This window comes from Trachinotus anak, unplaced genomic scaffold (assembly GCF_046630095.1).
Source record: "Trachinotus anak isolate AG129_WGS33_773 ecotype Australia unplaced genomic scaffold, CSIRO_AGI_Tana_v1 ptg000005l, whole genome shotgun sequence".
Taxonomy (NCBI): domain Eukaryota; kingdom Metazoa; phylum Chordata; class Actinopteri; order Carangiformes; family Carangidae; genus Trachinotus; species Trachinotus anak.
The window spans coordinates 8415181-8425767 of record NW_027273856.1 but is presented as its reverse complement, the minus strand read 5'-3'; the positions used below and the strand labels follow the sequence as shown (position 1 = coordinate 8425767).

General features: G+C 47.6%; 2 protein-coding genes across 2 annotated transcripts; both read left to right on the top strand.

Annotated features, from left to right (window-relative positions):
• The first annotated feature begins 221 nt into the window (after window positions 1-221).
• cth1 (cysteine three histidine 1) lies at window positions 222-2227 on the top strand. The gene is made up of 2 exons (XM_071478197.1): window positions 222-419; window positions 1148-2227. The coding sequence occupies exons 1-2, from the start codon at window positions 411-413 to the stop codon at window positions 2111-2113; spliced, it is 975 nt and encodes a 324-aa protein (XP_071334298.1). The 5' UTR covers window positions 222-410; the 3' UTR covers window positions 2114-2227.
• Window positions 2228-3167: 940 nt separating this feature from the next.
• Window positions 3168-10587, top strand: taf6l (TAF6-like RNA polymerase II, p300/CBP-associated factor (PCAF)-associated factor). The gene is made up of 12 exons (XM_071478196.1): window positions 3168-3530; window positions 4081-4248; window positions 4374-4460; window positions 4590-4740; window positions 4859-4909; window positions 5130-5224; window positions 5307-5381; window positions 6345-6565; window positions 7270-7402; window positions 7914-8042; window positions 8323-8819; window positions 8904-10587. Exons 2-12 carry the CDS (start codon window positions 4102-4104, stop codon window positions 9241-9243), a joined length of 1926 nt encoding a protein of 641 aa, XP_071334297.1. The 5' UTR covers window positions 3168-3530; window positions 4081-4101; the 3' UTR covers window positions 9244-10587.

Here is a 10587-nt window from a genome sequence, read left to right as displayed (position 1 = left end):
ACGGAAGTGTGTGAATAAAACAACACGGCGACATTTAGCCGCAGGTTCCACATGAAAACCCTCATCATGGCTGACGGTAAACTTTCACGCTGCCACGGACACCTGGGCGTCAGTGCACCATGCCGCCGACGTCACCCAGCTGCTAACCTGATTGGTCGCCCGAGACGACGCTGTGACGTCAGCTCGAGCACACCTGATGCTCGTTGACGGGAAGGCGGGAGCTGGGTACCGGTTTAAAAGACAAGCGGGGAGCAGCGCTCCGTCGCTCGTGGCTCCGTGGCAGGGCAGCAGGGTTGGGGTCCATGCCGCTTCGCAAACACGCGTCTGCACTGTAGCTCAGCGGGTCCTCAGCTACTCACAGCGGTCTGCAGGCTGTTTCAGACCAAGCTGCTCCTCACCTGCTCGCGGCCATGTTCGAGGTGAGTGCAGCGGGTTTCACTTCAGTCCGAGACAAGACAGAGTTGTATTAAACTGCTTTTCCTCAGGCCCTGTAGCTAGTTCCTGTAATGTGTCAGGAAACATCACGCCTGTGTAGACAGGCTGACTTGGCTTATTGACTTGATTAGATTAATTGATTCGGTTGATTGGGAGCCGAAACATTTAGTCCAGTTTCACCAGTGTCAGGATTTTAAATTGATTCTTAAGGTTTCTAAAATATTCTAACAAACACTTTGTACTGTGTGAACTTCAGATTTGCATTTTATTTTGTAGGGAATTTATGGATTTTATTTTTACATAAATTTAATGTCTATGATGCCACAAATTGGCAGTAAATAATATTTGAAGTGACCATGGATATAATGGTTAAACTAACAGCCCTGCAGGAGGTTTTGATTGTAGTTGATACTTCTTACTATCTTAAAATATGGAGCCCATTAAATGCTGCATTGCATTGTGGGCTTGTTGGCAGCCAATAGATCACATGACATTGACATTTTATTTTTTGTTCCCGTGTGACTTTTGGGGGTCATATTGTGAATAAACTCCAAATTTAGCTGTGGATGACTGCTATAAATGTTACCGACAAGCTCCTGAACTTTGACTGTGTGCTACCAGATTCCCATTGAGGTGAAATAACTGCAACAAGTTAAAGAAGCCGGGGGCAGGACTTTATACTGAAACTCAAAACATTATTTATATTTTCCAGACCAGCAGTGACGACTTGTTCCTGCCTTCCTGCCAAGACGAGGAGCTGGTGGACAACCTGCTGTCCAGTGAGGAGCTGGATGGAGAGGGTGGAGGAGGAGGAGGAGGCCTCTCCCTGGCCAAGGCCCTCCTTCCCCTCGTAGAGTCCTCCTCCCCTCCCCTCATCCCCTGGGTCTGCTCCACCCGCTACAAGACGGAGCTGTGCACCAGCTACTCTGCTACTGGTTTCTGTAAGTACGCAGAACGCTGCCAGTTCGCTCACGGCCTCCACGAGCTCCATGTTCCCTTCCGCCACCCGAAGTACAAGACGGAGCTGTGTCGCAGCTACCACACCACTGGCTACTGTTACTATGGCAGCCGCTGCCTGTTTGTCCACAACCCCACTGAGCAGCGCCCTGCCCTTCGCCGCCGCAGGAACGTCCCCTGTCGCACCTTCCGCTCCTTTGGCGTTTGTCCCTTTGGCACCCGCTGTAATTTCCTGCACGTCGAGGGTGGAGATGTTGACAGTGGTCTGGAGTCTCCTGATGTTGGCGAGGAGAAGACTCCATCTGCTCTCGACCAACCACAAACCAAGGAGTGGAGGCCTCGAGGAGCTCTGTGCCGCACCTTCAGCTCCTTCGGGTTCTGCCTGTACGGCACGCGCTGTCGCTTCCAGCACGGCCTCCCCAGCAAGATCAAAAACCCAGACCAGAGTCAAGGAGGATCCCTCCACCCTCAGCTGTCTCTGGACAGTTCAGGTTTACCTTCCCCTACCTCCCCCTTCACCTCAACCTCGTCCAACTCTTCAACCTCCTCCTCTCCTCCAGTGACCTCTCCTCTTGCCACTCCACCTGCAGAGGCCACAGCCCACAATGCCTTCACCTTCTCCAGCCAGCACCTGAGTGACCTGCTGCTGCCGCTGGCCCTCCACCTGCAGCAGCTGGAGAGCAGCAAGGCCCAGGAGATCTGGGACAACAGGGCGGTCTAACTGGCCGTGGTCGTCATCAGAACCAGCATCAGCACTGAACTTCACACCTAAATTAGATCCTTTTTTTTCTGTTTTTTTTATTTTTTATTTTTATTTTTATTTTTTTTATTTTTTTTTTTTAAAACCCCTCCTTCCCAAGAATATTTTCTGTTTTTTAATTGCAGTTGGCTGAGCATCTGTCAGCAGGTCAAGCAGGCCTTGAACTGCTCAGTTGTAGATCAGACAGTCTCTAGTTCTGGACCTCTTCAGTCTGTTCAGGTTCAGCTATAAGTGTAATTTTTTTTAACTATTGTACATACTGTATTAATAAACTTAGTAAAGAGATGTCTGACCTCAGCATCATGAATAAACAATTTTAATCTCTAAACCTCATGTTGTGTTTTATATAATGGACTCTTGGTTTGTCAGCATTGTGTTCATTGATACTTGGCCAACAAGGTGCCAAAGGGCATTTAATGCATTTTGATGGTGGAGGGTGTGGCAACAAAATGGCTGACGACAGTTAATTACTAAGGTGGAAAAAACACCGCAAATCCAGCTCCATTAAGAAATGGGTTTTCCCAGTAAGGTGTGGAACTGGACTGGTCTGCAGAGTCCAGACCTAATCCAACACATTGGGATGAACATTATTGATGTATAATGCCAGATCATCATATTTTAGTAGGGAGACTTTTTTTTTTGGGTGACGTTTAATTGAAATTTAAATTCATACATCCCTGCATCCAGTGGCTGCACTTAATTTAATCATGCCGACATGCTGTGTGTGACGTAGCGGCAAGGGCGGACAAACCTTTCTCAATGGAGGCAGCACATGAGGCTGAAACGATTGATAATTTGGTGTCACGGGAGGAAGCACATTAAACATAATTAACCTAATATTGTTCACAGGGCCAACATATCATCAAACCATTCGTGTCGTTTTGTGTACCAGCTTTAAACAGCGGACACCGCCTTCATCCGGCAGAGCCCACCGCTGTGCCGGTGAAGATTTTGAGTGCACCTTGAGTGTAACGCCATCCCACCCACCAATCACTGGCGAGCCTCCCTTAGCGCGTCACTGTCAGGGGTAGTAAGTTGAAAATGTCAACATTTAGCTTTCGCGGCGCCACGGTAGTCGGAGTTAAACTGTATGTTGTGCGGTTTTACTCAAATTGAGTCTACTTAAATTAGGAGTGTTTTTGAAAATCATTAATTTTCTACAGAATCCGCTTCACTATATTATATTTTCCCCATACGATTGAAGAATGCACACAAGGAGCTTCCCACTGCTGCCTTAATTTGAAGAGTTTGACGGATGTGTTGCTTTCTCATGTTTGCTAACATGCTAACTTTGCACCGTGTGTAGCGAAGCAGCTCCGCCGATGTAAACTTTCCGTCTGACTGAACGGTGTTGAGCCTCCAGCCGTTCTCACTAAGGGTAAAGTTTAATTCAAATATTACATAAATTGCATCACATTTTCTTTGCACTTCTTAGACAGTTATGAATTAGCTTAGCATCCTGTTGGCTAGCTACAACCGGTGATGGCTCAGACCTAGTATTGCGTTGCATCCCACTCTGTTTTACTTTCATCTAAAACAGACCGCAGCAGTATAGACTAAATATACACAACATTGTTAGTTGTCTGAGCGCCACGATAGGTTCCATGTTCGCTATACTTTTAAACGGTCTACTCCAGGTGATAGACAGAGCCCAGATTTCATTGTGCTAGCATGCTAAAACAGAGAGTCCCTGCTGAACCCAGAGGAAAAGTTTGTACCAGGTCTGTCGAAAAATGTGCTTATAGTCGTCATTAATACATAACAGAAACACCAGAAGTCAAGGTATTTAGCTTCGGGATTCAGCGGATTCACCAGGCTCGACTCAGTTTGATGAAATCTTGGAGCGTAGGTTTGTGGAGGTTGTTAGCATCCTGGAGAACACCCTTTAAACCCTCAGAGCATTAACGTGAGGTGTTTGTCCTGGTCAGTTTTCACTGGTCGCTGTGAGCATGGCGGACCGGGAGGAGCGCCGCTTCGCCGAGATCTCCCGAGAGTCTATCAAATTCATGGCCGAGAGTACAGGCGTGGAGCTCGGCGACGATGTGGCGGGTCTGCTGGCTGAGGACGTGTGTTACCGGCTCAGGGAGGCGACACAGGTCTGTGCCGCTTCGCTGCGTGGATCATGTGCATTGACACAAAACTGTGCCCAGATGTACAGAAGTGCATTCTTATTGAGGTGTGATATTGATGCCACGTCGTCTCTGTTATTTGTGCCACACAGAGCAGCTCACAGTTCATGAGACACGCCAAGAGAAGGAAGCTGATGGTTGAGGACTTCAACAGGGCTCTGCACTGGAGCAACGTGGAGGTGAGAGCTGTCAGGTTCACAGTAACACTGTCCTTCAGTCATCAGCGAGTCGGCACAGTCAGTCAGACCTGAGGCGAACATTCTGCAGTTGTCTCTGCCTTCAGGCTTTGTCATGTGTGTGTTGATCAGGCAATTTGTGGCTACGGGGCCCAGGACGCTCTGCCTTTCCGCTCAGTGAAGGAAGGAGAGCTGTTCTTCGTCGAGGATCGGGACATCAACTTGGTCGAGTTGGCTCTGGCCACCAACATTCCCAAAGGCTGTGCTGAGACCATGGTGCGAGGTACGACCTGCTGCACTCTTACAAACTACACACAGAAGTGTCAGTGATTCTGATGGAAGTCCATGTTTGAACGAGAAGGTCTGTGCAAGTTATTTCTCCTGTTTTCTTTTCTCAACAGTGAATGTGTCGTACCTGGATGGGAAAGGCAACCTGGAGCCTCAGGGCACCGGTAAGACACTGTGACTAAAAACTGCTCCACACAGCCTGAACAGCATCTCAGCATCAGCTACAGTCCTCCATCAGTGTGTTCCCAGCTGAAACATGAGCTATAACCTAGGGAAAGAAAGTTGATGAGCACATTGACCAAAATGTTGAACTGTTCCTTTAATGTGTGATGAGTGTATCGGTGTAGCTCTGGTGGTTCTCACCTCACTGCTTCACTGCCTCAGTCCCCACCGCAGTGCAGTCTCTGTCAGACGACCTGTTGAAGTACTACCAGCAGATCACACGGGCCATCCTGGGAGAGGACCCCCACCTGATGAAGGTAAACTGCTGCTGAGCACAGCCTCTCAGCCTGTGTGGATAAACAGTGTGTTACTCCAACTTTTGTCCTGTGTGTGTTTCAGGTGGCTCTGCTGGACCTGCAGTCCAACTCCAAGATCGCCGCCCTGCTGCCGTACTTTGTTTATGTCATCAGTGGGGTGGGTGTTCAAGTTGCGCCAGTACAACCTTTTATACCAGAACCAGCAAAGCTCTTTTCAAAATCTCTGTTACATCAAAATAAAATAGACCAGACATAAAATCAACAGAGAGAAGAAAAACAGAAAAAACAATCCGGTGAATAAAAAGCAGCTCAGAGTCATTTTAAGAGAAATTAAACACTTTAATGGAAAGTAAAACCAGGAGAAGCTCTCTGATAAAAGTCGGTTTTAATAAGAGACATAAAGGAGGTCACAGACTGATTTCCTCTAGAAGATGGTTCCAGAGCTTCAGGGCCCTGCCTGCAAACGCTCTGTCCCCTTTAGTTTTCAGCCGGGCCCCTGGAAGAGACAGAAGACCTTTACCTGAGGATCTTGAGGTTCATACTGGTGTGTAGGGAACTAAGAGGTTGGAGATATAACAGGGAGAGAGGCCACGGAGAGCTTTAAAAGGGATGAATAAAATCTGTCATAATACGCACTGGGAGCCAGCACAGAGGGGCTGTAACAGGAGCCAAGTGGTCATGTGTCTTGGTTCCGGAGGCTGAGTTCTGCTCAGTCTGGAGACCATCAGCAGATTTCTGCCTGAGACGAGTAAAAAGTGCGTTGTTGTGATCCAGACCTGATGAAATGAAGGGCAATCATCTCTGTGTCTTTGAAAGTAAAAGTCTGTATTTTTTAAATATTTCTAAGCATATTTCTAAGAACTGTGAGACAGACAACTAAGTCAGACCTTTGTCCTCCAGTTGTTCCCCCAGTGCTGTGACATAACACCCATGTAAATTTGAGATGGAGCTTTGATTTCAACAGGAATATATTATCTAGTTTTAAAGTCCCTGAAACGTCATTAAATTTGAAGATTTGTAAGTCAAGAAAAATATAATGTGTTTGCAAAAGCATTTTGAAGTGTTTAATTGTTTTACTTTGGTTTGTTCCTGTGTTGATCCTGTGTGTGTTCCTGTCCAGGTGAAGTCGGTAAGCCACGACTTGGAGCAGCTCAACAGGCTCCTCCACATGGTGAAGAGCCTGGTCCAGAACCCCTACCTGTACCTGGGCTCGTACGTCCGCAGCCTGGTCTCCAGCGTCATGTACTGCATCCTGGAGCCGCTCGCCGCCTCCATCAACCCGCTCAACGACCACTGGACCCTCAGGGACTACGCCGCCCTGCTGCTCAGCCACATATTCTGGTGAGCAGGTCACAGCTTCAGGTGTTAGAGGAGCCTGTTATCAGGAACATCCTGTCAGCAAATTAATATCACTAATGTTTAACAGTAAGCCACCATGTAATTCACAGTAATTCAGCTTCTGTCAGACTTCATTGTTTTATATGTGAGAGACTGAATCTGAAACGATGGTGTTGAGGTGATTCATTGATTAGTTTGACAGCAGGAAATAATCAGCAACTGTTCTGGAATCAGTTTATTCATTTATTTTTAAGCATCAGTCTCAAACTGTCCCTGGATCCAGTCTCTCAGTTTTGAGGATTTGCTGCATTTCTTCATCTTATGAACACAACGTCTGTGTTGTCGACTCATGGTTCAACAACTTTGGCTTAAGTAATAAAAAAACAAAACTTTTTTTCCTGATATTTTCAACACTACATCAATAAATGCATCATGAAGTCATGAAGATGATAGTTAGTTGCAGCTGGATCAGACTCAGTGGATGATTCCTTAACTCTCAGTATAAAACCAGAACCTCTCCTTCGATTGTTGTGCATTTGACTCCAGACTTTGTGAACAATATTTTTGAAGTGAACAGTCAGACATTATGTTTTGTGACACATTTCCACGTCACACAGTTGTTACAGCGACATGTCCATCAGAGACAGAGCAACATGAAGACCTGGGTTGTTCAGTGCTCATCGTCCTTGTCTCTGTTTTCCCTCCAGGACTCATGGGGACCTGGTGAGTGGTCTCTACCATCACATCCTGCTGTCGCTGCAGAAGGTTCTGTCTGACCCGGTGAGGCCGCTCTGCTCCCACTACGGAGCCGTGGTGGGGCTTCACGCTCTGGGATGGAAGGTACGTCCACTGCCTCCGTGCTGCCCTGAGAGCTCGACACACTGTAAATACACACAAAGCAACCAAAGACACAAACACTCTGCAAGAAGCACACACGACAGCAGAGGTGTTTCCAGAGGACAAACTCGTTTCTGAATTTGCTTGTCGATGGAAACATCTTAGATGGCTTGTGTGTCATCAGGTCTTTTCTGTCTGTTTTTCCTGGGAGCTGCATCACGTGTGAAAAAAGGCGAGACACAGAATCTTGTGTCGCTTTAACACGTAAACACAGGTGCCAAAATTAACGTTCTGTTCTGCCACCGCCACGCCGCCAGTGTTTTCCTGACATTAAACACTGACTCTGTTTCACTGCTGTGAATATGTTTGTGTATTATCCTCAGTGCAGCAGTTCACAGTGAGGCTGAAAAGACCACGGTCTCATTTTCTGGCTCTGCCTCATGCTCCTCTGGTTTCTTGTTTCCTGCTCAGTATGAGAATAATCTGATGTCACTGTGCGTGTTGTCGTCATCAGGCCGTTGAGAGGGTTCTGTTTCCACACCTTCCTGCGTACTGGGCCAACCTGCAGGCCGTGCTGGACGACTACTCTGTGTCCAACGCTCAGGTCAAAGCAGACGGACACAAGGTGTACGGAGCCATCCTGGTCAGTCCTGCACGTCACGACATCCTCCACAATGACATGTCTTTGTTGTGTGTTAGCAGCGAGCAATGATGTCATCTCATTAAAGGTCACCAGGGTTACTGTCAGTGAGTCAGACTGTTTATTCTCAGTGACATCATGACGTTGTCTTCAGGGTGCAGCAAGAGACAAAGGAAAATCTTTTTGTGGCCATGAATTTTAAAAGTAGAGAACTTCCTGTCAGACCAGTCAGCTGACTGACTGGATCCACATCACATGACTTACGCTGTCCTCTGTGTGGCAGGTGGCGGTGGAGCGTCTGCTGAAGATGAAAGCTCTGTCCCTGTCTCAGCCAGTGGAGGGGGGCTCTAGTGCTCAGACCGGCTCTATGGGCGGTGCTACAGGTTACAGAGTCAGCTCCCCAGGCCTCAGCCCCCCCCCAGAGCCTCTGTCCGAGGCCACGTTAGGAATCGCCAGCCACCTCCAGGCGGGAGGGGCGGGTTGTCCCTGGGAGGAGTGGACCCCGGTGTCCCTCCCTGCCATGTACTGTGAGCTCTACTCCTTCTTCGGGGACAGCCTCGCCGTCAGGTTCAGCACTGGACCGGGATTCGGCAGCTACCCCCCCTGCACCCCGTCCCAGCTCAGCGATGGCAGGAAGGAGCCGCCTGGCCCCGCCTCCAACCCTGACACCACCCGTAAGATGCCACAGCTGACTGCCAACCTCAACATCAGCCCCAGGCATGATGGGAGTCCTCGCACCGACCCACCCCCGCCCAGCCTGGCTGCGACAGGATCAGGGAGGTAAAGACACGGATCTGGATCTGAGACCAGATGAATCAGTTTGTGTTTGAACTGAGTGTTTCTGACGTTGTTTTCCTCCGTCAGGTCCCTGACTCGCTCCTCCTCCTCCTCGGTGCAACGCTCCAGATCTTCGTCGTCACGTTCAGGTCAGCGCTCTGCAGGTCTGTCCCGTGACGTTTTCCCCAAAGCTCGCTTCACCTCCCCTCAGACTGGACTGCCGGCCTTCTCCTTTCTGATTGGTGGCCGGCAAATGGGCCGGCGCTGCCAAGGCCGCCGCCCCTTCCAGACCACTTTCGCTCCAACTCCTCCTCTCTCTGCCATCCCGCCACGTGCCTACGCCCACAAACTGCCCGTTATCGGCCGGGTGGGTAAACCTGTACGCCGCTGGGCGTGTTCCCATTACTCCCTTCACCTGCCTCTGTAGAGAGGAGGGAACAGAACAGATGGATGTCAGACTGCAGCACACGTACAGCAGTGTCTTCATCCTGAACACGTTTGTAATGTTTTCATAGTTAAACTGTAAGGATTCAGTTTTATTCTCATGGTGAAAACCACACGTGGAACAAAATGATCCACTGAGACAGTAAAGGTTCAAACCGATTTAATGCCACAGTGTGAAGGAATTAAAAAGCCTGGAGACCCTGAGGTAGAAAGATGTGCCCCCTCACCCCACCTGTGTCTGACCAGATGATGAAAGCAGCTCAGACTGAACATGTCCCCATCATCACCTGATTCATTTTAACGATGCTACAATCACAAACATCTACACACAGATGTGAAGTCATGCAGGACAACAGCTGAGCTGCAGCAGGTCCAGCTGTGTTGATCCAGATTCAGGTTGTTCTGCGTTCATACAGCTGAGCTCAGCCTCAGAGAGAAGAGATCTTCATCTGTTTGACGATGTGTGACAGAAAAAAAATGTTATATAAAACACACTCAGTTTAAATTTAAACTTTAAGTTGTTCACCTCATCAAGCTGTTACTTCAACAGCTGGAGATTCAGGGAGACTGAAAACTAATGAACACACTGATGATTCAAACAGACTGATGCCAAGTGTTGAGCCTGTATCTCCAGTTATACTGGAGCCTCTTAGTCACAATGTTAAATCGCTCAGTCAGACATCAGTGCTGAACATCTGACACATTCATCAGTGTTTAGTTTCTGGAGGTTTTCACATTTTTTTGTGTTGAATGGTAACATCTGTTTTCCTCTGCTGTTGTTTGGAAACTGAAACTGTTTTGTTCATAAACTTAACTTTAAAAGGATTGAACTTTCTCAGCTACCGTAGTTTTGACTTTATCTTCCCCCAAACTGGTTTTATTGTGTTAAATGTTTGTGTCACTTTTTTTCAATTGATTAATCTGTTGGTTATTTTTTATCCATCACTCCTCAGAAGTTCCTGAATCCTCAGAGACAATATTCAAACCAAACTCTTCACACTGATGTGAAGAAACAAACAGCAGCAGATTCTCATCTGATTGCTTTATGACTCAGATCATTAGTGAATTATCAGAACTGTTGATTCATCTCCTGTTGAATAGTGATGAGAGGAGCAGAATGTTTAAGTCTGAGTCTGAATCTGATCCCTGTCAGACCTGATCCTCATGAACTGGATTCAGCCATAAGGGAAAAGGACACAGACTGATTTTCAGTGGTGATGGAGGATATTTGGATCATCAAGTGTTGAAACCTGTAGAACATTTAGTCCTGACAAGGATTTAAAGAAACAGTTTATAAAGTTTTCATAGAATAAAAATATCTGTTGTA

Excerpts from the sequence above, each read along its gene's own strand:
- taf6l (XM_071478196.1), top strand. The coding sequence starts at position 4,102 with ATGGCGGACCGGGAGGAGCGCCGCTTCGCCGAGATCTCCCGAGAGTCT. Across the intron at positions 4,249-4,373 it reads GGCTCAGGGAGGCGACACAG|AGCAGCTCACAGTTCATGAG; the intron begins GTCTGTGCCGCT and ends TGTGCCACACAG. Across the intron at positions 5,382-6,344 it reads TTGTTTATGTCATCAGTGGG|GTGAAGTCGGTAAGCCACGA; the intron begins GTGGGTGTTCAA and ends GTTCCTGTCCAG.